Raw genomic sequence first — 27,721 nt, forward strand, 5'->3', positions numbered from 1 at the left:
GAGGTGACCGGACCCTGAGGAAGATTGTGGAGAAGGGCCGATTCCAGACCTTGGGGGACCTGCAGAAGCAGTGGACTGAGTCTGGAGTAGAAACATCCAGAGCCACCGTGCACAGGCGTGTGCAGGAAATGGGCTACAGGTGCCGCATTCCCCAGGTCAAGCCACCTTTGAACCAGAAACAGCGACAGAAGCGCCTGACCTGGGCTACAGAGAAGCAGCACTGGACTGTTGCTCAGTGGTCCAAAGTACTTTTTTCAGATGAAAGCAAATTCTGCATGTCATTCGGAAATCAAGGTGCCAGAGTCTGGAGGAAGACTGGGGAGAAGGAAATGCCAAAATGCCAGAAGTCCAGTGTCAAGTACCCACAGTCAGTGATGGTCTGGGGTGCCGTGTCAGCTGCTGGTGTTGGTCCACTGTGTTTTATCAAGGGCAGGGTCAATGCAGCTAGCTATCAGGAGATTTTGGAGCACTTCATGCTTCCATCTGCTGAAAAGCTTTATGGAGATGAAGATTTCATTTTTCAGCACGACCTGGCACCTGCTCACAGTGCCAAAACCACTGGTAAATGGTTTACTGACCATGGTATCACTGTGCTCAATTGGCCTGCCAACTCTCCTGACCTGAACCCCATAGAGAATCTGTGGGATATTGTGAAGAGAACGTTGAGAGACTCAAGACCCAACACTCTGGATGAGCTAAAGGCCGCTATCGAAGCATCCTGGGCCTCCATAAGACCTCAGCAGTGCCACAGGCTGATTGCCTCCATGCCACGCCGCATTGAAGCAGTCATTTCTGCCAAAGGATTCCCGACCAAGTATTGAGTGCATAACTGTACATGATTATTTGAAGGTTGACGTTTTTTGTATTAAAAACACTTTTCTTTTATTGGTCGGATGAAATATGCTAATTTTGTGAGATAGGAATTTTGGGTTTTCATGAGCTGTATGCCAAAATCATCCGTATTAAGACAATAAAAGACCTGAAATATTTCAGTTAGTGTGCAATGAATCTAAAATATATGAATGTTAAATTTTCATCATGACATTATGGAAAATAATGAACTTTATCACAATATGCTAATATTTTGAGAAGGACCTGTAGATGGCTAGCTAGCTGGATTTGGTTTGTTTCTTGAGATCTAGTTTTCTATTAGTTGGTTCTGCAGGGATGAATCCACCTGATTGCAGTGGGTTGGATCTGATGGTTCGTTTTGGTTCTGAATTTCACTGAGATCCATTTTCTTGTGAGTTTGTTCTGTGGAGATGAACTAAGCTGAATATGGGTTGGATCTAATGATTGGTTCTGTTTCTGTGCCCCCCGATGTCCAGCCTTGTGTTAGTTTGTTCTTCAGAGTACGAGCTGCAGGTTGGATCTGATCGTTGTTTCTGGTTCTGTTTCTCTCTGAGATCTAGTTTCCGTTTGTAATATAGATTGATCACATATTCAAATCAGGTTTTTATCATCTGCATCTTCTGGCCAAAGGTCAACCTTTCTCAAATCGCCCATCTTGGAGAAGGCTGTTTGTGCTCTTATGAGCTCTAGATTCGACTATTGTAATGGTAAAGGCCTGTTCTTGTATAGTGCTTTAAGTCCCCAGAGACCCCAAAGTGCTTCACACTACATTCAGTCATTCACCCATTCATCCACACACTACATTGTAGCCACAGCTGACAGAGGTGAGTCTGCCATACAATTAGTTTCTCTCTCGTTTCCCCTTAAACATCTTTTAACCAGAACTTCTAGACGCGAGGACCTCACCCCTGTCTTATCCTCTTTGGTGTTCAACAGCCTGGCCCCACCTTATTTATCTGAACATGGCGGATTCCTGAGGTCATCAACTTTTATTAGATGTTCCAAGGACCAGACCTAAGCATTGGGGTGACTGGACTTTTCAGTGGCAGCACCTTGACTCTGGAACCAAGTTTCTTTAGACGTTCCTCCACCACTGACCCAGGCATCTTTAAATCTAAGCTTAAGACTTCAGACTTTCAGAGGCTTTAACACCAAGTAGCCTGTCATCGCCTGAAAACAGCTGATAGAACACCATTACCTTCTGATCTGGAGATGAAACGTAGCCGTTTGCAGATGCTGGGCGATCCATCAGCAGAGTGTAGATTAATGCCATCAGGCTAGATGAGGAGCCGAGGATAAAGATCAGAGGGTTGCTAAACGCTCCCTCTGCTCCACTCTGTGAGTCTCACTTGGCGCTCAGCAGCTCGCCTTCTAGAAGGTCTACAGTTCTTTGGTGTAAAAGACTACAAGTCCCAGCAGGGAGGAGATGATGCTCCTTAAACTGAGAAGATCAGAGTTTAACGCAAACAAGTTGGGTTTTCCGGTTCTCCTACCTGTTGTTCTAAATGAGGCTGTTTCGGTCTCTACACAGAACAGTTCCACAAGAATCATTCACATCTGTTGGTGTGGTCCAGTCTGGCTCACAAAACTCCAGTTAGAACAACCCAGTTGGATCCTGTGTCTTTGGTTCTGGTCCACCGAAAGTTCCTGGTATTGGTGGAATTGATTGCTCTGTTGGTTTGGTACAGTCTGGGTCAGAAACTTGTCTGGTCCAGTCTGGGCTGTACTTGTTCTGGTTGGATGAAGACATCTTTAACCCTGGGTTGGGTATGGAAAAGCATCGGTTCTGGTTCTAAAAGCAACAGCTCTTGTCTGCAGGTTTAATTCAAGTGACTAGCTGTAGATTCACGCTGGATGGATCTTCTGCTTCCAGCGTGTCTCCAGAAATGTTTGGAACATGTGTGTGGAGTTCCAACTGAGCCCGTTTCACCCATTTCCTCCTGTTTGGTGTTAAACCTGAACTTTGGGTGGTCCAGGTCTTCCTCCCTGATAGAAACATGACTGATGCTGGTTTCCAGCTCAAAGCTTCCTGAGAAATGCTGGAAAGTGAAGCAGCATCCAGGCAACAGAAGGAAGACTAGATAAGTCAGAGCTAATGAGGTCACAGCCAAGAGACGTCATTATGTCCAAACACTGACCCACATATGACCCATAAAGTCCACTCACACAGGAGCCCACTCTGGAGCGAACTAATTACTGATTGCTTCCTTCAGACGAATTCATCAGGCTGTAGGCAGGACACACCAACAGGAATGGTACTGATGATCACAGAGACCTCCTCACCACTCCATAACTCCTAGTCTAGATGCTGATCAACTCTGTTTTACCAGGATCCAAATTTCTGTTAAAGTGGCGCCAACAGTTCTATGGGCTTCCTGAAGTTCGGTTAGAGTTTTCTTTGGACTTTGGCTGTTTGTTCTCTCAGATTTGTCCGGTTGTTAATCTTCTGACCTGAACCTTCAGAGGAACATAAAGACAGTAACAAGGTCATCCTTCTATCACCTAAAGAACATCTCCAGGATTAAAGGACTAATGTCTCAGCAGGACCTTGAAAAACTAATTCATGCGTTCATCTTTAGTAGAATTGATTACTGCAACGATGTCTTCACAGGTCTGCCTAAAAAGTGGATCAGACAGCTGCAGTTGATCCAGAACGCTGCTGCCCGCGTCCTCACTAGAACTAAGAAAGTGGAGAACATCGACCCGGTTCTAAAGTCCCTACACTGGTTCCCTGTAGCTCAGAAAATAGACTTTAAAATACTTCTGTTAGTCTATAAATCACTGAATGGCTTAGCACCAAAATATATTACAGACTTGTTGTCAGTGGATCAACCACCCAGACCTCTCAGGTCTTCTGGCTCAAATCTACTCTGCAGAACCAGAACCAAACATGGAGAAGCAGCATTTTGTTCTTATGCTCCACTAATCTGGAATAAACTCCCAGCAAACTGGAAAAGCGCCGAAACCCTAAGTTGCTTTAAATCAAGATAAAAAATTTATTTGTTTAGAGCGGCCTTTGACTGGGCCATCTAAACATTATTAGTTAAGTTTTCAGTCCAACTTTCCTTTTGTTTTCTTAGCAATTATTTTATCATTAATTTTCATTTTTTTAATCCTTTTTATTATCATCTTTTTATTGTAATTATTCATTTTTATTCTCTTTAATTATTTGTGTTTGTTAATTATTTAATGACCTTTCTGCCACTGTAATGTACTTTACCTATTATGTCTCTTTTTCTTTTTTTCATGTACACCACTTTGAATTGTCTTGTTAATAAAATTTACTATAAAGAAACTTGCCTTCCGTCCCTTTAATTCAATTATTTAGGCAGAGAAAAGCTGCTAAACTCAAGGGATGAGCCAGCATCCATCCATCCATTCATCCATCCCTCCATCCATCCATCCCTCCATTCATCCATCCATCCATCCCTCCATTCATCCATCCATCCATCCCTCCATCCATCCATCCATCACTCCATTCATCCATCCCTCCATCCATCCCTCCATTCATCCATCCATCCATCCCTCCATTCATCCATCCCTCCATCCATTCATCCATCCCTCCATCCATCCCTCCATTCATCCATCCATCCATCCCTCCATTCATCCATCCATCCATCCCTCCATTCATCCATCCCTCCATTCATCCATCCCTCCATTCATCCATCCATCCCTCCATTCATCATCCATCCATCCCTCCATCCATCACTCCATCCATCCATTCATCCATCCCTCCATCCATCCCTCCATTCATCCATCCATCCCTCCATTCATCATCCATCCATCACTCCATCCATCCATCACTCCATCCATCCATCCATCCATCCCTCCATTCATCCATCCCTCCATTCATCCATCCATCCCTCCATTCATCCATCCCTCCATCCATCCCTCCATTCATCCATCCCTCCATCCATCCCTCCATTCATCCATCCCTCCATTCATCCATCCATTCATCCATCCATTCATCCATCCCTCCATTCATCCATCCATCCATCCATCCCTCCATTCATCCATCCCTCCATCCATCCCTCCATCCATCCATCCATTCATCCATCCCTCCATCCATCCATCCATCCCTCCATCCATCCCTCCATTCATCCATCCCTCCATTCATCCATCCCTCCATCCATCCATCCCTCCATTCATCCATCCATCCATCCCTCCATTCATCCATCCCTCCATTCATCCATCCCTCCATTCATCATCCATCCATCCCTCCATCCATCACTCCATCCATCCATTCATCCATCCCTCCATCCATCCCTCCATTCATCCATCCATCCCTCCATTCATCATCCATCCATCCATCCCTCCATTCATCCATCCATCCCTCCATTCATCCATCCATCCCTCCATTCATCATCCATCCATCCATCACTCCATCCATCCATCACTCCATCCATCCATCCATCCATCCCTCCATTCATCCATCCCTCCATTCATCCATCCATCCCTCCATTCATCCATCCCTCCATCCATCCCTCCATTCATCCATCCCTCCATCCATCCCTCCATTCATCCATCCATTCATCCATCCATTCATCCATCCCTCCATTCATCCATCCATCCATCCATCCCTCCATTCATCCATCCCTCCATCCATCCCTCCATCCATCCATCCATTCATCCATCCCTCCATCCATCCATCCATCCCTCCATCCATCCCTCCATTCATCCATCCCTCCATTCATCATCCATCCATCCCTCCATCCATCCCCTCTTCTTCATCATCTCCTTGTTCCCATTAATTACTTCCCTGTTTCCTTCCTAGATTGCTCCTTGGTTGCTTGTCTCCTCCCTCCTCCATCCTTACCTTTCTTAAGGAAAGAAATGTGACATTAATGAGTTGTTTATTAACCTCTTGTTGATGGACAGCTGAATGAGCCAATCAGAGGGAGGTGGGGTTTACGTTTGTCCCGCCTTAACACACACACGAAGTGAACTCTGACCGGCCTTATCTCCGGCCGAGGGACACTGACTGAAAGCACAGAGAAAGTGGAACAGGAAGAGAGACTGAACTAAGAGACAGAACAGACATGACAGCTGAACTTCCACTGAGGAACAAACTTCTTCTGTAGAGGTAACTCACACACACACACACACAGAGAGGTACCAAGGAGTTGTCCGTAGCAAACAGGAAGTGACAGCAACAATCAGACGAATCATGTTAATGACACGTTAACAGCTGCTATTACCAAGCTACCCTCCTGGCCTCCTTCATCTCCTTCCCTTACTTACTGCCTCCTCCTCCTCTCCACCACTCCTTCCTCTCCACGGTGGAAGTTTATCTCTTGCTCTAATTTTACCAAATGAAAACATATAACCCACTGGCCACTTTATTAGGTACACCTTTTTAGTACCAGGTTGGACCGCTTTTTCCTTCAGAACCGCTGTAATTCTTCATGGCAAAGATCCAACAAGGTGTCAGAACCATTCCTCAGAGGTTCTGGTCCATATTGAGATGATAACATCTCAGTTGCTGCTGATTTGGTGGCTGACCTGTTCCACCACATCCCAAAGATGTTCTGTTGGACTGAGATCTGGTGCCTGTGGAGACCACGGGCAGGATGGGTCCAAGCTTTCATGTTGTTTCCACCAAGTTCTGACCAGTCTGGATCAGGCAATGCTTCTCCAAACTGTTCGGGTCCAGTTCTGGTGAGTCTGTGAACTGTAGCCTCAGTTTCCTGTTCCTAGCTGACAGGACTGGTACCTGTTGTGGTCTTCTGCTGCTGTAGAACATCTGCTTCAAGGTTTCTCATGTTGTTCCTTCACACATGATGTTCTGCAGACCTTGGCTGGGACCAGTGGTTATTGGAGCTACTGCAGCCTTTCTATAATCTGGTACCAGTCGGCCCATAGTCCTTTGACCTCTGACCTTCATACAGCTGCTGGAGATTTTCTCTGTAGACCTGAGAGATGGTTGTGAGTTAAAATCCCAGCAGATTGTGAAATACTCAGACCAACAACCATGCAGCCTTCAACATCCTCTCTGCTCCTGTCTGGTGCTGTCATAGTGCGGATGGTTTAGGCAGGACCAACATGCAGACCAGAACATGGCAGCAGCATGGTAAGTTGGATCCTCTTTTTAATGAGTAAACTTACAAAAACGGAGTTGGTGTGTGGAACACAGGGAGGGCAGACATGGAGCTCGGTAACAATCAGAACGATCCAATAGTGAAAACAAAAAACCAGAGAGAATAAATACTGAGGTAAGGAGGACAATGGACCAGTGGACCTAGGGAACCAATCAGGAGGAATATGAGACAGCTGGTGAACAGGAATGCAAGGTAACTGATGGAGATGAGCAAGGACTTCAGGGGAATAACGAAACATCTGAGTAAACAAAGGAACTAACTAAAGAACATAAACAGGAAGGAACAGATCCACAAGGAAACTAAAACATGTAACACAGGAATCTAAAATCAATAATTAATCAACCTGAAATGAAAACAAATGATTGTAAGTAAAGGACATGGCAGATCAGAAAGAACTCAAACTCAAAACCTAACAGGTGCTCGCTTTGAACAGCAAGTTCTCCTCACCTCGTCTAGATGAATGAATGGATTGAGCTGCTGCCATGTGATTGGCACATTTAATGTCTGTTAACAAGCAATACAACTGTAATAAAATGGCCAGTGTGTGTAAATGGTAATCAGGAACTGTACCATGTGCTACTCCAGTGCCAGCTCTGGTACAGGAGGACGATTAGTATTAACATCTGTGAGACTGATCCGCTGAGTTCTGTTCTCCTCATCTCTGCTACTTGCTCTGTCTCATCTCAGTAGCTGAGATGTTTCCACTTCCTGTCTTTTTGCTACCCAGAAGCAGCGCTGCATGCCTCTCCGTTTATTCTGTATTTTTGGGAAAGTAGCTGACCGTTGTTGTTTGTTTCCTCACTGACTTCCTTCACATATGCTCATCCATATTTACTGTGTGTGTGTGTGTGTGTCAGGACTCATGCTGATCGCCACCATCTGCTGCTCTCACATTGAGGCAGTGAGTCGATGAATCAATGGAGGATCTTCTCTACCAGTGAAACGATTCATGTTGTCAAGAGTCCAAAATAAAATCCTCCCGTCTGAAACGGTTCTGAGTCGCCGTTCAGAGGAATCTCAGGGTTTTCCGTAAGCAGGAAAACACCCACTCCTGGGAAGGAAATGAGGAGGAAACTAATCTTTCTGTTTAATTGAAATAAAACATCTCCTATAGTGAAGGTGCTTTACTGAAACATGCTGAGTATCTAAAATTTAAATATTTTACAGAACAGCCCTGTGTGGCTTACTAAGAAAACATCCTTTGGTGCTTTTCTGTACAAACTGATCCTGGTTTTATTTTGCAGAAGTTTAGACAAAACATTGAAGCTGAAACTAGAAAATAAAACACCTCCAGGGACTTGGAAGTCCCTCAGGGGTTGAAGATGTTTGTGGCTGCAGTGTTTCTCAGTGTCAACAGATTTTATATTTGCTGTTCATCTCCTCAGGAGTTCACAGCATGAAGTTAGTGTGGATCAGTCTGATCTAAAAGATCCAAATCCCAATATTGGAGACTCTGGTGTTGCTCACCAGCCTGTGGGAGACTTCACGAGGCGGTAAGAACCAAAAGGTCATTTATAGGAATATTCCTTCTCAGAATGAAAATGGTTTCATAATGAGTCACATTTGTTTGAGGTGGCTTCTGATTCATGTTGTTGGAGATGTTTCAGAGATGGATGTGAGTAAACCAGCTGGGTCAACAGAACCTAAAGATTGATAGAGATGTTAAAGTTCAACAGCTTCTTTTATGTTCCGTCAGCTAACTGTGATTTACTCCGACCAAGTGAGACCTCAGGAGGAGCGTTTCTTACGACCTGGTTTTATTAATTGGGCCCAGACAGAAAGTGTTCTGAGTTACACACTGGACCGGAACCGAAACTGGACCTGATGTGATGGTAAATTAATCTGACAGCGTGGGTTGAGGCACAGACCTCAAGTAAGACTTGTGTGTTGGATTCAGAGAGGTCTGTGAAATCTGATCTGGGCTACGACAGAAACCCTGACCGGTGTGGTTGAAGACAGGTGAACTCTTGGAACTGGTCATCTGACCTGAACTGGTTTTAAGGTGCAGTTGGAATCCCTCTGAGATCCCTCTGATTTTTAACAATGTCAGTGCTGTCTGTATGTGATGCTGAAGGTCTTCACTGAGCATGCTCAGTAATCGCCTTTTCCCTCTGTCAGCAGCTCAGCGGCCATGTCTAAAGCCACTGTGAAGAAGCTGCACTGGCGCTCCAAGGTACGGACTCCCCTGTGACCCCGGGCTCAGCCAGAACATTTGGACTTCCTGTGAGTAAAGCTCTTCTTTCCTGTCATCTGCAGGTCCAGGAGAGCTTCGTCCCACTGAGCGCTGGTGTCAGCTCAGGAGAACTGGGTCTGGCCATTGGAGGCGGAGCTGATTATGGCGAGTTTCCTTTTGTCACTGCAGCCCCTGGGGGTGGAGCTACAGTGGGTGACATCATCTTAGAGATTGGGGGGACGCCCGTGTTGGGGATGACACTGGGTGATGTCAGAGGAGTCCTGAATTCCTGTCCTCATCCAATCAGAATCAAGACTGTGTCCCCAGGTGAGATGATTATGTTCAGGTACAGCTCAGAGCTGATGATGCCTTCCATTAACCTCGGAAGTCAGAACTGGGATGCCGAACTGGAATTACGTCAGAGTTATAGCGTTCCAGTTTCCTGCTTGTTTTTGTTTCATTGCTAGCAGTTGTAACAGACGGCGCCCGGGAACTGACATGGGGAAAACAATTGATACACACGAAATACTAAAACAGCACACCTTCTTCACTTTCTGTTAACCCTTCCTGGTGGTTGGGAAACACAGGGGAGATGCCTCCTCCAGGGCCGAAATGGTTGTTCACATCGGGGTTAACTCCCTGCACTTGTGTGTCCTGTGGATGAGACTTCTATAATAATGAAGGGACCAGACTGCTGAAACAGCGGAGTTTTTAATAACTGTACTGCACACTGATGGCACGTTAAATCTACCGTAGCCAGCTGAACTTCCTCCGCGGTCGCCGTCGTGCATACTGCCAAAACACACAACCGCACGCACACTCTTCTTCTCTCTCTGCACTCTTCTTCGTGGTCCCAGTCTGACAGCGCACAGCACCACCACACGTTTACACACCTACTGTACACAGAGCTTCATCACTTATGAGTCACACATCTCCTGCAACACAGGTCACTGGATGCATATATATATATATATACATATAATTATATTTTTTATCAATTTGTTTTTCCCCATGTCAGATCCCAGGACCATAGTAGCAGCGGTCTTACAACAATAACACTGATCCATGCTGTGTTTAGTGCATATAAACAGCGTTGAAACATCTCGTCTTGTAAACACTGAAATGCGATACGTGTACGACTGACTAAATGTTACTTACATAAATAATAAAGAACTGCTAAAACAGTCACAATAAGAAAGATTTACTACTATTGATGCGAGTAGCAACCATCCTCAATGCGGAAGTCAGGTTTGGTCGTGTTGCCCCAAGCTTCTGACTTGTAATTCCAACTTTTGTGGGTGTTCCAGTTAAAATTTCCTAATACAAATGGAATGCAGTGGAAACCCAGTCAATCCAGCTAATGTCAAAGCATGGTAGGTCTTTACCAGCAACTCCAAAGAAAAAGATCGTTTCAATTGAGCTTTTTCCCAGTTTCAACAATCCTATTTCTGAGGATCCGTTCCATGATGGATTCAAGATGGCGCCGCAGATGGTCGCCTCGGCGTGTTGGTTCGCATTGTTTTGTTTTTTGCTTTAAAACGGTCTTCTGTGATGGTACCCGGAGCTCTCTCACCAGAGAAGAACTCATGAACATCAGGGCTACTACACCAGAGGAGTTATTTCCAACATTTCTGCCTACTGCTCTGGAATGTTTGGACATCCTGGTTAAAGGTTCGCTCACCTTTACTCACCTTTGTTCACGCGGTGAAACGCCGGAAGAGAGGGAAACGGGCTGGGGTGCTGGTACGTCTTCGCCAGCGTGGACTACGAACACCGTTACCTGGAATATTTCTCTCTAACGTGCGCTCACTTCCCAACAAAATGGAGGAACTACAACTGTTGTTGGGGAAAAACAGGGACTTTTATTCATCGGCAGTTTTGTGCTTCACGGAGACGTGGCTGTGTGGATTAATACCGGACTCTGCGCTGCAGCTGGCAGGATTCCAGCTCTACAGAGTGGACAGAGACACGGAACTCTCCGGCAAAGCGAAAGGTGGAGGAATCTGTTTTTACCTCAACAGTGGTTGGTGCAACGACGTGACAGTGATTCAGCAGCACTGTTCTCCAGACCTGGAAGCCTTCATCATAAACTGTAAGCCTTTCTATTCCCCCCGTGAGTTCGCTTCGTTCATCCTGGTCGGTGTTTACATCCCGCCGCAAGCTAACGTGCAGGTCGCACAGCGCATGCGCCGACCAGATACTGAGTGTGGAGCGGACCAACCCGGACTCCTTAGTTATCGTTGTTGGTGACTTTAACAAAGGTAATCTCACCCACGAACTCCCCAAATACAGACAGTTTATAAAATGTCCGACCAGAGAGGACAACATTCTGGATCACTGTTACACCACCATCAGAGACGCTTATCACGCCGTCCCACGTGCTGCACTGGGCCAATCCGACCACATCATGGTCCACCTGATTCCTGCATACAGGCAGAAACTAAAGCTCTGCAAACCTGTTGTGAGGACGACAAGGAAGTGGAGCAGTGAGGCTGTGGAGAATCTCCAGGCGTGTTTAGGCTGTACAGACTGGGATGTGTTCAGGACTACTACCAACAGTCTGGACGAGTACACAGAGGCTGTGACTTCCTACATCAGCTTCTGTGAGGACAGCTGTGTACCATCATGCACCAGGGTGAGTTACAACAACGACAAACCCTGGTTCACAGCTAAACTCAGAAGGTTAAGACTGGATAAGGAAGAGGCCTTCAGGAGTGGGGCTGGGGAAGCACGTCTCTGACTCCCTGACCATCAGCACCGGTTCCCCCCAAGGCTGTGTTCTCTCTCCTCTGCTCTTCTCCCTGTACACCAACAGCTGCACCTCCAGTCACCAGTCTGTCAAGCTTCTGAAGTTTGCGGACGACACCACCCTGATCGGACTCATCTCTGATGGTGACGAGTCCGCGTACAGATGGGAGGTGGACCATCTGTTGGACTGGTGCAGCCAGAACAACCTTGAGCTCAACGCTCTAAAGACAGTGGAGATGGTTGTGGACTTCAGGCAGAACCCAGCCCCACCTGCCCCCATCACCCTCTGTGACTCCACAATTGACACTGTGGAATCTTTCCGCTTCCTGGGAACCATCATCTCCCAGGATCTCAAGTGGGAGCCAAACATCAGCTCCCTCATCAAGAAAGCCCAGCAGAGGATGTTCTTCCTGCGGCAGCTGAAGAAATTCAACCTGCCAAAGACTACGATGGTGCACTTCTACACAGCCATCATTGAGTCCATCCTCACCTCCTCCATCACCATCTGGTACGCCGCTGCTACAGCCAAGGATAAGGGCAGGCTGCAGCGTGTCATTCGGTCTGCTGAGAAGGTGATTGGCTGCAGTCTACTGTCGCTCCAGGAACTGTACACCTCCAGGACCCTGAAGCGGGCAGGGAAGATTCTGGCTGATCCCTCCCACCCCTGGTCACAGACTCTTTGAGACTCTCCCCTCTGGCAGGAGGCTGCGGTCCATCTGGACCAAAACCTCACGCCACAAGAACAGTTTTTTCCCATCTGCCACCAGCCTGGTTAACAAAGCCCAGAAACCACCCTGACACTCTCTCTTTCCCCCACACCCCCCACCCCTTTTTTACTGACAGGACACCTGTAACCTGTAACTCTATGAGTTACATTAACGCTCAGCTTGGACTCCTGCTTTACTTGCACAATGATCATCTGCACTGTTGTATTGCTCTTGCATCTTATACTGCTCTATATTTACTCTCACTCACTTAAAACTGTGCACATATATTTATATTATATTGTAGATATGTTTATACTGTTTAATTTGTATTGTATTGCACCGACTACGCCAAAACAAATTCCTTGTATGTCCAAAAACATACTTGGCAATAAAGCTTTTCTGATTCTGATTCTGATTCTGATGAAGATTTCCAGGTATTATTTTGTCCTAGCCTTCCTGCAAACATGTCTTCAGGTGTTCAACGGTACAGGACTGTCGTTGTCTCTTTTCTGGTTCCGAAATCCTTCAACAGTCTCTGCTGGGAACAGGCCAGTCCATCAGCTAGATGCTCTTTTTCCAACAAACCTCTGGAGAACTGATCCAAAATTAAAAAAAGTTTTAAATGAAACAACACTTCTTGGCTTCAGACAGTCTGACCAGAAACAACCTTAAGGATACATGTATGACATCACTGTGACATTATATCCTGTCTGTATGTTCAGGTTCCTCTCTGTGCAAAGACCTCAGGTTGTACCTCAGCAAGTGTTTCACTCCGGGCTCCGTGGACAGTCAGCTTCAGCAGCTCATCAGGGAGAACCTGTACCTGCGCGCCGTGCCGTGTAAGATGCACCTGAACACCCATTAAACGCATCTAGACACGGCTAAAAACAGTGGAGCACACATGAACAAAAACCAGGATCCACCTGAACACATGAGAAAACACCTAGATCCACCTGAACACATCACGATACACCATGGACACACCATAATAAACAGTGTTTACTGATACAAAAGCCTAACATAAAGTGAGAATATTTGAAAATGTGTCGAGCAGCTAAGATTATGAAGATTTTATATAAATCAGACAGAGTGAGACCTCTTCTCAGATTAAACTTCTGCAGACGTTTATCTGAGATTCACTTTCCTTTTTCCAGCTGTCGTGTTTACACCTGTAAGTAACCTTCGTCACCACGACAACAGTTCAGCATTCTCTGTCTCTCACTGATGACATCATGCCATCCTCTTGGCAGGTACGACCAGGCAGCCGCGGGACAGCGAGATATCAGGTGTGGATTACAACTTTGTTTCCATTGAGGAGTTTTTCTCTCTGGAAGAATCTGGAGCTCTGCTGGAGAGTGGCAAGTTCAAAGGTATGAAAATCAAACGCACCCACAGCCACATCAGAGAATGTGATAAAAATCAGCGTACTGCCCCTTTAAGAAAACATGTTCAAAGGGCTAAGGAACAAATTGAATGACATCCAGGAAGCATTTGAAATATTTTACAAAACTCAAAACATTTCTGGAGGAACTATAGAACAAATTGACGAATATTTGAACTCACTAGAACTACCTGTTGTGAACGAAGAACAGAATAGAAAGATGACTTCAGACATTACAGAGAAAGTAGATTAAAGCCATGTAAATCGCCTGGGTCGGATGGATACACAGCAGAAGTTTAGAAGGAATTTCAGAAAGAGTTGATTCCAATCCTCCTTCCTTCACTAAATTGGACTCTGAAAAAAGCTCAAACACCACCGAGCTGGAAGGAGGCAATAATCTCAGTAATATATAAAGAAGGCAAAGATAAACTGGAATGCGGATCATACCGACCGATATCTGTTTTAAATATTGATTATTGACTCTTTACTTCTATAATGGCCAGATGATTGGAAGAATTTCTCCCTTGGGTAATACATAACGATCAAACTGGTTTCATACGACAACGTCAAACACAGGACAATATAAGAAGGATGCTACATGTTATAGATCACATACAAAAAAATAAACTGGAAGCCATTATTATCAGTATAGATGCGGAAAAAGCATTCGATTCAGTTGAATGGAATTTTCTCTTCAGGGTTTTACATAAATTTGGACTACATAATACAATAATAAAAACAATACAGGCGCTATACAATAATCCCACAGCGAGAATTAAAATTAATGGAAATTTATCAGACAGAATTACTTTAGAAAGAGGGTCAAGACAAGGTGTGCGTGGTCACCGTTACTTTTTGCATTATATTTAGAACCACTAGCCCAATCAATAAGACAAAATAGGGATGTCAAAGGAATAATTATCAAAGAGATAGAACATAAATTGGCTTGTTATGCAGATGATATATTAGTTTACGTAGGACGACCAACCCACTCTCTCCCAGTATTGCCGCAATTATTCAAACAAATGGTAAATGGACTGAATTTATATAGCATTTTCCAGTCATACAGACCGCTCAAAGCGCTTTACACTAGAGCCACATTCACCCAATCGCACTCACTAACGCTCACACATTTATACACCAATATGCAGATCGGTAGGCAACTTGAGGTTAAGTGCCTTGCCCAGGGGCACATTGACATGGCAGGAGGGAGCTGGAATCGAACCCACAACCTTCCGATTGCAAGATGACTACTCTTCCTACTGAGCCACAGTCGCCTCCAATTTGGTCAATTATAATGATAATTGACCAAATTATCAGGGTACAAAATTAATATTAATAAAACTCAGTTGCTGTCTTATAATTATACTCCACTGCAGGAAATCCAAAACAGGTACCCATTAGCTTGGCATACTAACCACTTTAAATATTTAAGCATTACTATACCAAAGGACCTTGAAAAACTATTCGATTATAATTATGTTCCCATGCAAAAAAGAATTAAAGAGGATATCACAAGATGGAATCTTACTCCTTTCCTAAGTTTTAGCTCAAGAATTGACTCGATTAAGATGAACATACTACCCAGACTGTTATATTTATTCCAAACTTTACCAATTGAAATAAATCTAAAAGTTTTTAATGAATGGGAAAAACTATTATAAAGAAATATTTGGCAGGGTAAAAGACCTAGAATTAGATATAAGGTCTTACAGCTGGAAAAGAGGGTGAAAGGTTGGGGGTTGCCTTCCCTTAGAGATTATTATTTAGCAGCACAAGCCAGAACACTGATATACTGTAGCGACCCAGCATATAATGCTCAATGGAAAACTATTGAAACAAAGGCGACACCCGTTCCTATACAAGCAATTATGGCCGATGCAAATCTACAAAGTTTCATAAATAATATAGATAACCGATGGATGAAAACAACCCTTAGAGCGTGAAAAACTATCGTCAAAGAAAATGCACTAGAGAACGACCTGGCAGTCATAAAATGGATCGCGTATGACTCAGACTTCACACCAAACAAACTGGACGCCAGGTTTAAGGAGTGAACATCCAAGGGAATCACTGCTCTGTGCACAATAATGAATAACAAAATCTTAAATGATTTCGAAACACTCAAGAGAAAATATTCTTTGGACAAATGGGATTTTTATCGATATTTACAAATAAGAAATTTTGTTAACTTAAAAATTAAGCCAATTACTGACAAGAATATAAACCTAATGGAAATTTTTATTAATGCCTATAAATCAAAAATTAAAAGGAAGATCATCTCACTTATCTATAAAAATGTAATAGATCTTAAAAACAATTCAACCGTACATATCAAAGCAAGATGGGAAAAAGAGGGCAACTTAACAATAACAGCGGAGGAATGGACAATAATGTGGAGATACCAATGGACATATATTAAATCTCTACAATGGCAAGAATTTGGATGGAAAAATCTGGTAAGATTCTTTATCACAGCTGCTCAGAAATGCTACTATGATGGAAACTCTTCTGCATGTTGGAGAAAATGTAGAAATCAAAAACACAAACCATTATCATGTCTTCTGGGACTGCCTAATTATAAAGGATTACTGGAAAGAGATAAATAGTGCCTTACAAGATATTTTCAAGCAGAACATTCCTTTAGAGTTCAAGCTTATGTATTTTGGCATAAGAGACTTCAGAAAGAAACAAATATCTGATGACTATTTTATGTACAGCAAGTAAGAAAAACATTACAAGAAAATGGTTCTCACGAGAGAAACCAACTTTAGATGACTGCATTGACATAACATTTAACATATATAAAATGGGAAAAATAACAGCCTTCCTCAATCATAGGATGGAACAATTCGGTCAATGGTGGCAGATTTGGGTAGACTATGTAAAATCTAAAAGATCTGATTTCATTTTTGGGGACCAAACAAGTTTGGATCCCCTCGACAATCCACTCTCCTATGATAGCCATACTTCATAATCATTTTATATTATTTATTTATTTAAATATATATGTATTTATTTATTTTTTCTTATTTTCACCTTTCCTTTTTTCATATTCTCTTTATTTCCTACTTCATAATCTTTCTCAGGAAAGTGCAGTTACATTTTTGATTTGACTGTTATCTGTACACCTTATTTCAAATGTTGAAGTTAGTTTTGTGATGTAGATGCCTAAGATTGTGTGAATGATACTTTCTTAGGAATCAATAAAGATAAAATTATAAAAGAAAAAGAAAAACGAAAACATGTTCAGGTAACATGACTGATTTCTTACAGAGCAGAGACCATGTGGCTGCTGCTGGATTTCTTTTCACTGCTTTCCACAGAATAAGAGGATTTAGTCTCTAATCCTGCAAACCTGCAGAACCAAACCTGTCAACTCCCTCTCTCCACATCAGAACCACCACCAACACATATTAGTCTGACCGGATTAAAAGAACTAAAATAGAAACAGAATTTACACATAAGGACCTCCGGAGCTCAGTAATCTGTGACAATTTTTTTTCTTTTAAATTGGGATGAAGCTGAGCCTTGAAGTAACAAATGCATGGACTTGTTTTTCAGCGTCACTCCTGGACAGGATATTTCTAATTTTGGCAATGTTCTGGAGATGAAAGAAGGAAATCCTAGAAACCTGTTTAATATGGGATTTAAATGAATTGGAAATCTGTATGACTTGCCAGGCTAGAGTATGTAATACCTTTAGCAGCACTTCAAACCAGAAGAGGGGAACACCCACTGTTCAGACTGTATTAGATTTGACTGATTTTACTGATTGAGTATCATCAGTGTAACAGTGAAAATTTATCCCATGCTGCCTGATAATTTGACCTATTGGAAGCATATATATAGTAAAGAGAATTGGCCCAAGGACTGAACCCTGTGGTACTCCACAATTAACCCTGGAGTTTAAAGATGATTTATCATTTACATGAACAAACTGGAATCTGTCAGACAGATAAACAGCCTAGCGCTGTTCCCCTGATCCTTACAGCATATTCCAGCCTTTCTAAGAGAACACAGTGATTGATAAAACTGTGTGTGCTAAAGGACAACACACACCGGTTGCATCTGATGCATGTCTAAAAGTCAGCTTCTCATATTTTCAATTAACAACCCTCGCCTGGTTGACAACCAACCAGGCGAGCCGCGGTACACAGTGATCCTTTTCCAGCCTGTTGTAATTAGAAGGGTCCACGCTCTTGATAAAACTATCTACAGCTGAAGTTCAGTGGTCTGTCCTGTCTCCACATACCGGTTAAGAAGACATGCCAAACCGCTCCCAATGTGCACTATCCTCAAGTTTACCAATAAAACCAGAAAAAACATGAAAAACATGTGAGGGAATCTTCAAAATCTAAATCTAATGAAACTGTTAACCTCAACCGATCACAGGGAACTACTATGGAACACCCCGTCCTGTCCACATCGGACCAGAGAGTCCACCAATCACGTATCAAGAGCACCGCAACCTGCTGAGGAACTTCCGGACAAGGAGCAAGTCCCTGAGTAACCTGGAGAAGGCAGGGGAAGAAGGAGACAACAGCGAGGAGGACAATGGGCCGTCAGGTAGAAAAGTCCCATCCCCTGCCTACACCTGCACAGATGAGGTACAGTCATAACCAGGCTGTTTTCCACAGGTTCAGCCCCGCCCACAATGCTGCCACTCAGCAAATCTTGGGACTCAACAGTCGGGAGTCGTGACAGAATTGAGAACGGAGCAGGAGGCAGAGGAGTGGGAAGAGGGAGAGGGGGAGGTCCACTTCCTGAAAACTGGGAGCTTGTCTACAATGACTCAGGGGAGCCCTACTACATCAAGTAAGAAATGTATCAGTAATCATTAAAACCAAGTATCAGCTGAGTTGGCATCTGACTGAAATTAGATGAGATTTACGAGATAGTTTACCTGAACACACCTGAACTTGAGTCTGCAGAACAATGATGTGGATTTATTACTGAAACAAACGTGGTGGCTTCTGCTAAACTGCGCATGATGATGGTTGTGATCGAGGCCTGTGTGGGACCCTCCTTCTGCCGCCCCCCACTGATAAAAATCCAGAAAACCATCCAAATTCTGGGTGGGATGGGTCCAGTTCAGCAGTAAGCGCATAAAACAGTCTTCCTTTTTGTCAGCTGCAGACAGGGATCCCAACTCCCCACTGACTCCACATGAGTGAGACCAGTAGAAAACCTGTTCAGGGTGCAAATGACAGATAGGTAATAGAGCTTTATCTGCTGCTTGTGTGCTCCCACCCATTGGTGCCGCCCTGGGCAACTGCCCATATGGCCGCATTTAAAATCGCCATGTATACCGCACATCTGCAGTATTACACAACTGCCCCTCTAATATCAGAGCAATGACAAAATTATAAAATGAATCTAGTGGAAACATCTAAAACATGATGATGTTGTGATGGTAAGAGTCCTGACGCAGCAGAACATTGAATTCCACACCCTTGATCCCAGTAAACATGCACTATTCAGAACAGGAGCACATCAACAGCGACACACATACCTCAAACACTGGTCAGGACTTGATGTTCCATGTTCTCATGTTTACTCCAGCCTGGTAAACAGTGTGACCGAAGCTTTAAGATGAAGATGTTGCTGATGTCGTTGAAGATGATGATGGAGATGTTTTTTTGTTTTTCAGTCACATCTCAAAGACGACCAGCTGGGTGGATCCTCGAAAGCAGAGCAAAGAGACGACATCCTGCACAGAACGTAATTTGACTCATTCATTTCTAACTTCTCATGATTCTGATCTTCTGTCTGCTTCCACTTTAATTATTTTCCTTCAGCATCTTTCCTAGACTACAGCCAGCAGGGGGCAGCAAGGTCTTATTAACTGCTACTCTGCGGTTCTGTCACTCTTTGCTTTTTACTTTTTCATTAGTTCATCTACTCCAAACAGAAGGTATTTATCCGTCAATCAGTGGAAGACAGAAACTCTCTCAGGTTTTCAGTCTTTTCACATCAACGTCTGCAGATTCTAAATCCTGTTTTTAGTTGAACCTTTCTGTTTCCTTGCAGTTCCAGAGTTCACAGACCAGCCGAGCCAGCTGAGGGGTTACTCCATCCACACCAGGCTCTCTAAAGGTCCTCGAGGTTTTGGCTTCAACATCGTCGGTGGAAGTCGCCCTCAAGAGTTTCTGCAGGTGTACAGCGTCACACCTGGAGGACCACCTACTCTCAGTACAGGTACCAGTACAGAAACACACAGGTTAAAACAGGCCCTCCACTGTCATTTTATCCTCTGTTCCTCAGCAGGTTGTCTGCTGATCAGATGCAGTAATTATCATCAGTGTGAGCACCTCTTTAAAAACGGGAGTTTCTGCAGTTTGCTGCTTTGCAGATTATTCCCAAGAGGAAAATCTCTCAGACAGCTGCCGGTCTTCCCAGGAGTGGATGTCCCAGCAGATTCAGCAAAAGGTTGGAGCCTGAAGCTCAGAGAAATGACCAAAAACCCAAGAGGTCCATCTCAGTGTTATGACCTTGAACCTGCTAGCTGTGGTCTGTAGAGTCTAAGTATGGGTGTGTGGTTGGGTTGAAGGAGAAAGATTATCCTCTCTAAAATCAAGATGGCAGCAGGACTTAGTTTAGCAAAGCTGCATGTGGATGAAGGACAAGATTTCTGGGACATTGTCCTCTGGACAGATTTGACCAAAGTAGAGATGGTTGACCATCATGGACAGAACCAGATTTGGAGGAAAAAAACCTGGTGGTGGAGGGATGATGATCTGGGTTTGTTCTGCAGCAACAGGACCTTATCACCTCGCATTCACGAGTGGACCATGACCTTCTCTGTTTACCAAAGTGTTCTGGAGTCAAATGTGAGTCCATTTGTCCAACAGTGGAAACTGGGTCAACAACAGAAACTTGATTCCAAACACAGCAGCAGATCTGCAGCAGAATGGCTGGAAAAGAAAAAAATAAAGGTGCAATGGTCTAATCAAAGTCCAGACCTCAACCTGACTGAAATGTTGTGCCACTGATGGATTCCTGCTGGTTCCACACTTCCTGTTCTCTGTTATGAATCCATTGATCTGGCCTGAGGGTTTCAAGCTGTTGAAGCTGTTAGAGATGGTTTTACAGAACTTCTCACAGAAAGGTTGATTCATATTCCCAGCGTTGATCTTCCATCACGTCAGCTCCAGGAACTCTGAGACTTTTATTTTATGAGGTTTATTTGATGGGGACAGACTGAATGAAACGGGAATCCCAAGCCTGCATCATGCTGCTTATAGCAGAAGCTAGTTTGCAGCACTTGTCCCTAGATTGGCTTTTATAGACAGTATATCTAAAACTATTAGGAAATGAAATTGTAATAATGATGTAAAACAATAAAACGTGATATTGACAACATATTCAAAATCATACATATAAAACAAAATTAGTTTAGTTGAAGCTGGTCATAGACTTTAAATTGAGGGGTCCAACTTGCAGATCCTCTCAGAGAGAAAGTACTTTGAGACAAAGTGGTTCTGCAGAAGGGGACCGTTTAAAGCCGTTCTGGTAGATCTGCTGTTGCCCTGCAGTTCCTGTATACAATTAGTTATTAGTTAATGGTCTGGGTATGGCCATAAGTCCATTTAAACATTTAAAAATCAATTTAAAAAAAAAGATTTATTTATAGAATTGGAAAAAAATCATAATACCAAATTTAGCCAGAATGTAACAATGAAGAAATCTGATTGGCTCTGGATATAAAACCTTCCAGGCCCGATTGTAGAGACTTTCTTATGGTTTGAGTGTAGTTTGGTCAGTCTGTGTCCAGACAGTAACTCTGTGGGACAGACGTCAAAGAATCATTGAGTTGAAGAACATCTCTGTACATTGAAGTGTTAAACATTTTCTAATCATTTTAAAACAATTTATGTTTAATCTAAAAGTTTTGCAGATTTTATCAACGTGTCCAAAATTATTTGTCCTGTGAAGCTTGTTCAATAGGACCCCGTTGATCCAAATATGCAAAGAGTATGATGGAGCTTTCTTTACATCGTTTCCTTAAGCAGGTGTCTAACAGACTAACAGCAACCAGCAGACAGCTCTCTGCAAGGCCGACCCGGCTCTTTGTTTCATCTCGCGCTTCTTGAACCACTCTGTCACAATCTGATGAATCCTGGGACTCTGAACTTGGAATATGGGGTCTCATCGGGGTGAAGAAATAGTATCTTCAGGTAGTCAGCTGACCTCACTGTTTGGGTTCATAACGTTGATGAACTTGGACCCGACCCACTATAGATCATAGCTCTCTGCTCCCACAGCCACTGGGCATGATGACTGCATGCTCCTCTCTTCTTACCCCGACGAGCCCATCACTCTGAAACCGGGTCAATCTGGACTCATTAAGACCACATGATCGGGCTTTGGTCTAAAGTCCAATCTTTCTGCTTCCCTGGTAGATTAAAGCATTTTTTTCAGATTAGCCTTTAACGTCTAGGTTTTACCAAATGTTTGGGTGATCAGCGATTATAGATTCATTTAGTACCACATTTCTTCTGCGATGGTTCCCCACTCTCCTCCCAGTTATCAATCATGAGTTGGACAGTTCTTGACCCGATGTTGGATGTTCTCTTTGCTTGATGCCAATAATTTGACTCGTCTGAAACAGATGAACATCTTCTCCGTGACCAAAGAACGTGTCTTCAGACAAACTTGTTCAAATAAGAAGCTGCTCGTTTCACCGGTTTGGCTTAAAGAACCTGTTGGACCATGATTATCCATGCAGTAATTACCCACTAGGAGGTTCTTACCCATTTACTTTGTTATATCCAGGTTTGCACCTTTTTTTGGATCAACCTCAGTTTTCAGTGTAATTTGGTGCCTGACTAAAAGTAAATTGTGTCCAAAAATGTACACTCAGAACTAACGCATTTATCAGAACATTTAATTCAAAACCAAACTGAAGAGTTTGTGTCTTCTGGTCCTGCAGCAGACATCCTGATCTACATCAATGACACCTGTGTGCTGGGTCGCTCCCATAAAGAGGTGGTGGAGATGCTGAAGTCGGTGCCGATGGGTCAGAGCGTGGATGTGGTACTGAGAAGAGGATACCCAATGCTTTACAACCCAGACGGTTGTCCCAAACAGAATCTGGAGGTGGTACCGCTGCACCCCACTTCTCACATAGATCAGTTGGTTATTTCACAAAAATAGATTCAATGTTTGTTTTATCTACTGCAACAATTACTAGATTTCTTTATCTTCATGTGATAATTAGACTCTGATAACAAAAATAAATCAGTTAAACATAAAAGGCTCATATGTCCTAATATCAAGTGCAAGCAGAAAATAATCAGTACCTGAATGCATCATATGCATCCAGGATAACTAAAGCTGCATGTAGATTTGCTGTTTTAAGGGTGAACCCGGGACTTAAATGCCCAGGAGCCCTTCCAAAAGCCAGAGTAAGGAATAATAAATATAAATATAACGTGTAGGATGTCTGAAGACTTTATCTGTGACAGTGTATCTTATTTCATTATGACATGGCAGCAGGATATTTCCCTAAACGGTGTAGTAGCAATAGAAAGAATATTATGTCAAAGACAGAAAGCCAAATAAAGACTGAAAGAAAAGAAGGAAACTGATCTGATCTTCAGTCTGTTTAATGATGCTCTGTAAAATCTGATCTGAACGTCTCTTACAGCCTCAGACTCCCAGTGAGTCTTCCACCCAGGCCAGAACCCTGACACACCTTACCTACAGCCGGACGCTGGACGCCAAAGGCAGCACGCCAGGTCAGAGCAGTCAGTTCACACAACACAACAAAAATATCAGCTTAGTTCTGGTTCTTTTAAGAGAACTGATCAAACACACAAACGGGGTAAAGGATGATATGAACAACCACAGATGATTTCCTGACGTTGGGACACTATCTGTGTCTATTATTACTCAGAAATATTAGTTCTTAAACTGAATGCGGACACCAATCAAATAATCCTTTTATTCCTTCACTATCTCAAGGTCCATCACAAACCACGCCCTCTTACGCCGCTCAGCCAATGACAAATGGCCTGGCTGGACCTCCTACCCCCACAACCTCTGACATGTCGCATCTCCCCCATCTTTCTGCAGAGAGGACTCCAAATAGTCACAGCGACTCTGATGGCGGCCAATCCGATGCTGGAACTCTGAGGTCAGTGTGGGCGTAAGCAGCGCTAGCGTTGCTAGCTTAGGACTGCATGATGTTAGAAAACTAGACTGGTGATAATATTGGTAAATATTGTGATGGCGATATCAAGTGCAATATTTGCCTAATTTCTTCTTTCCTTTTTTGTCATCTCTGCTTTCATCGCACTGTGACCTTTAACCTTCTGGGCAATGTCATTCATGTTCGGTGTGAGCATCTGCTCCCGTCTGTCCAACTGTCTATATATCACAGTAGCATGAAAAATCCAAGTTCATAACACTTGGAAGATATTGGTCCACAATAAAGCAAACCAGATATTCACACACTGATGTCGCACTGAATATATAATACACTGCCCAAAAAAATAAAGGGAAGACTCAAATAACACATCCTAGATCTGAATGAATGAAATATTCTCATTGAATACTTTGTTCTGTATAAAGTTAAATGTTCTGACAACAAAATCACACAAAAATCATCAATGGAAATCAAATTTATTAACCAATGGAGGCCTGGATTTGGAGTCAAACACAAAATTAAAGTGGAAAAACACACTAGAGGCTGATCCAACTTTGATGTAATGAACTTAAAACAAGTCAAAATGAGGCTGAGTATTGTGTGTGACCTCCACGTGTCTGTATGACCTCCCTACAACACCTGGAGATGCTCCTGATGAGACGGCAGATGGTCTCCTGAGGGATCTCCTCCCAGACCTGGACTAAAGCATCCACCAACTCCTGGACAGTCTGTGGTGCAACGTAACGTTGGTGGATGGAGCGAGACATGATGTCCCAGATGTTCTCAATCAGATTCAGGTCTGGGGAACGGGCGGGCCAGTCCATAGCTTCAATGTCTTCATCTTGCAGGAACTGCTGACACACTCCAGCCACATGAGGTCTAGTATTGTCCTGCATTAGGAGGAACCCAGGACCAACCGCACCAGCATATGGTCTCACAAGGGGTCTGAGGATCTCATCTCGGTACCTAATGGCAGTCAGGTTACCTCTGGAGAGCTCATGGAAAGAAATGCCACCCCACACCATTATGGACCCACTGCCAAACTGGTCCTGCTGCTGGGTTGTTGCCCTCCTACGGCCTCCTCCACATCTCCTGGTGTACTGGCCTGTCTCCTGGTAGCGCCTCCAGGCTCTGGACACTACGCTGACAGACACAGCAAACCTTCTTGCCACAGCTCACATTGATGTGCCGTCCTGGATGAGCTGCACTACCTGAGCCACTTGTGTGGGTTGTAGAGTCCGTCTCATGCTACCACGAGTGTGAAAACACCACCAACATTCAAAAGTGACCAAAACATCAGCCAGAAATCATCGGTACTGAGAAGTGGTCTGTGGTCCCACCTGCAGAACCACTCCTTTATTGAGTGTCTTGATAATCACCAAAGATTTCCTCCTGTTGTCTTTTCCATTTGAACAACAAGATGTGAAATTAATTGTCAATCCGTGTTGCTTCCTAAGTGGACAGTTTGATTTCACAGAAGTTTGATTTACTTGGAGTTAAATTGTGTTGTTTAAGTCTTCCCTTTATTTTTTGAGCGGTGTATATATATTTAACCTTATCAGCAATAGTTATGTTATTAGCAGTGTTGATATTTGGAAATGTTTAAGCAAGTTAGCTTTAAAACTAATCAATGCATTAGCAGCTCTAGCAGTGGTATCATTGGCAGTTTCACCAACAATAACTATTACCAGCAGGTCCAGTTGTTAGCATTAGCAACATTAACGGTTTTAGCATCAAGAGCACAAGCAGTATGTAGCATCTGCAGTATTTGCATTAGTAGTGATAACATTAGCAATGTTATCTGAATTAGCATTAGGATTAGGATTATCTGTGTCTAACAGCAGGATTTGATGATAGCAATGTTAACATTAGCCTTGTTTAGTATTAGTTGTGCTAGCATTAGTAGTGTTACTAGAAAAAGCAGTATCAGTGTTTCCATTTTCAGGTGTTAGCATGACCTTCAGAACCAGAATCACAGATGTGGGCAAGTTCTTGTGTATCAGGGTCTTTACTGTTTTCACCACTGCACAGCTGATGTCAAACTGGTTCATGTATTGTTTATTTTTAAAACAATGAAGGTGTGCATTACCGCCACCAACTGGTATGGAGTGGTTCATCATGATTTAATTTAATCAAATGCTGTATATCTATAATATATAATGAAATTATTCTTGACTTCTGTTTGGTGTTCTTTCTGTTCTTCTTGCGCCTTCTCTTTCTAACAGATCTTCTTTGATTCGCTACAACAGCAACACCCTCCCTGCCCGTTCCTCCTCCTCACTCCTCTTTCATCAGAGCTCCAAGTCTTCAGAAAGCGACCTGTCCACATCCACACTCCCCAATGCCTCATCGTCCTCCCACACATTGTCCAAACTGCCCCTCTCCCAGCTTGATATGGGCCTTCTCCAAAACTTCAGTATCACCAACAGTGAAAACCCCACCCCCTCCACCACACCTTCTTCTGCTCCTGTGCAGCGTCAACAGATCCCCCAGACTTCCCTCGCTGGCACATCACCCAGAGAAGTCCCACCATGTGGCTTTAACGGGTGTCCAGCAAGTCATGCACTGACTTCTTCATCTACCAGAGGAACAGCAGGCCTTGTTCTGCCTCTCGGCACAGGATTGCCAGGGTCAGCACATGGAAGAGAGCTGGTTCCGGTGGCTCTCGGACACAATGAGGGTGGTGGGTTGGGGTTCAGTGTGACAGCGGGAGGGCAGGAGGGCCAGCAAGCTGTGGTGAGGCGGGTTTGGGATCGGAGGCAGTGTCCCTCTTTGCAGGCAGGAGATGTCATTGTAAAGATCAACGGAGCCGATGTGCAGAGCCTTAGCTTCACTCAGGTGAGACATCATCACAGTAATTATCAGTTTAGGTCTTACACAGATTCTCAATGTCCTTCATTTTGATGGAAGTAGAATCTACCAGAGACAAAACTGTAGATTTGTGTGACAGCAGAGCTGCAGTTAATCTAGACATTGTGCTGAAAACAGACATAGCAACTCGAAGTAACTCTAGAATAATTCCCTGAGAAGTTTGAAAGTAATATGCATTGAAGTGATTAATAGATCAGATCAGGCCCAAAGACTTGAAGGTCAGTTTTGAAAAGCAAACGAGATCAATAGTCCCATCCTAAGATGTTTCTGGTCTGATACCCACAGAGCTGCTGATACTGTTTGATACTCCTCTAAATCCTACGAATGCCTGATTCACACGGCAGGATTTTCAAATTGTCGGTTGATTTTTCAAACCTGGGAGACCCCACCCATGACGATAAAAAATCATAGATGTAACAGGTTTGGTCCTACAGTGTGTGGTGTCCAGCTACACAGCGAGCACAACATACCACACACCAACAGATTTCACCACAAACATTCAGATTTCAGACGAGAAATCTTGCAAACCCTCTCGAGATCAAACGTGAGTTCAGAGTAATTCCCTTCTGTGTTTCCGTCACGTCACTTTCTGATTGGCTGTACGTCATGATCAACAGGCTGCGTGCTCGTTTGTGCTCAGGGAACACCCCACACGCTAGGATATCGGACAATCCAACAATATCGACTATCCCGATTTTGAGGTCGCAGCAGTCCCAACATCCTTCCAAGCAGCCTATA

The 27,721-nt window shown here is 43.7% G+C and overlaps 1 protein-coding gene across 6 annotated transcripts in view; it reads left to right on the forward strand.

Moving 5' to 3' along the window:
- Positions 1-27,721, forward strand: part of magixa (MAGI family member, X-linked a) — a 57,742-nt gene that overhangs the window by 5,888 nt on the left and 24,133 nt on the right. For 2 of the 6 annotated variants that reach the window (XM_047365753.1, XM_047365706.1), the window contains exons 2-13: positions 9,069-9,123; positions 9,207-9,450; positions 13,301-13,417; positions 13,829-13,948; positions 18,355-18,528; positions 18,600-18,777; positions 19,613-19,683; positions 19,993-20,160; positions 22,895-23,061; positions 23,612-23,702; positions 23,929-24,100; positions 26,338-26,950. In XM_047365753.1, the coding sequence (XP_047221709.1) occupies positions 9,082-9,123; positions 9,207-9,450; positions 13,301-13,417; positions 13,829-13,948; positions 18,355-18,528; positions 18,600-18,777; positions 19,613-19,683; positions 19,993-20,160; positions 22,895-23,061; positions 23,612-23,702; positions 23,929-24,100; positions 26,338-26,950 (2,157 nt within the window). In that variant the 5' untranslated portion in view covers positions 9,069-9,081. Of the gene's footprint in view, positions 1-5,856; positions 5,936-9,068; positions 9,124-9,206; positions 9,451-13,300; positions 13,418-13,828; positions 13,949-18,354; positions 18,529-18,599; positions 18,778-19,612; positions 19,684-19,992; positions 20,161-22,894; positions 23,062-23,611; positions 23,703-23,928; positions 24,101-26,337; positions 26,951-27,721 lie in introns of those variants that run through there. The other 4 variants (XM_047365726.1, XM_047365736.1, XM_047365715.1 and 1 more) reach the window with 4 other exon arrangements.

This window comes from Girardinichthys multiradiatus, chromosome 1 (genome assembly GCF_021462225.1).
Source record: "Girardinichthys multiradiatus isolate DD_20200921_A chromosome 1, DD_fGirMul_XY1, whole genome shotgun sequence".
Lineage (NCBI taxonomy): Eukaryota > Metazoa > Chordata > Actinopteri > Cyprinodontiformes > Goodeidae > Girardinichthys > Girardinichthys multiradiatus.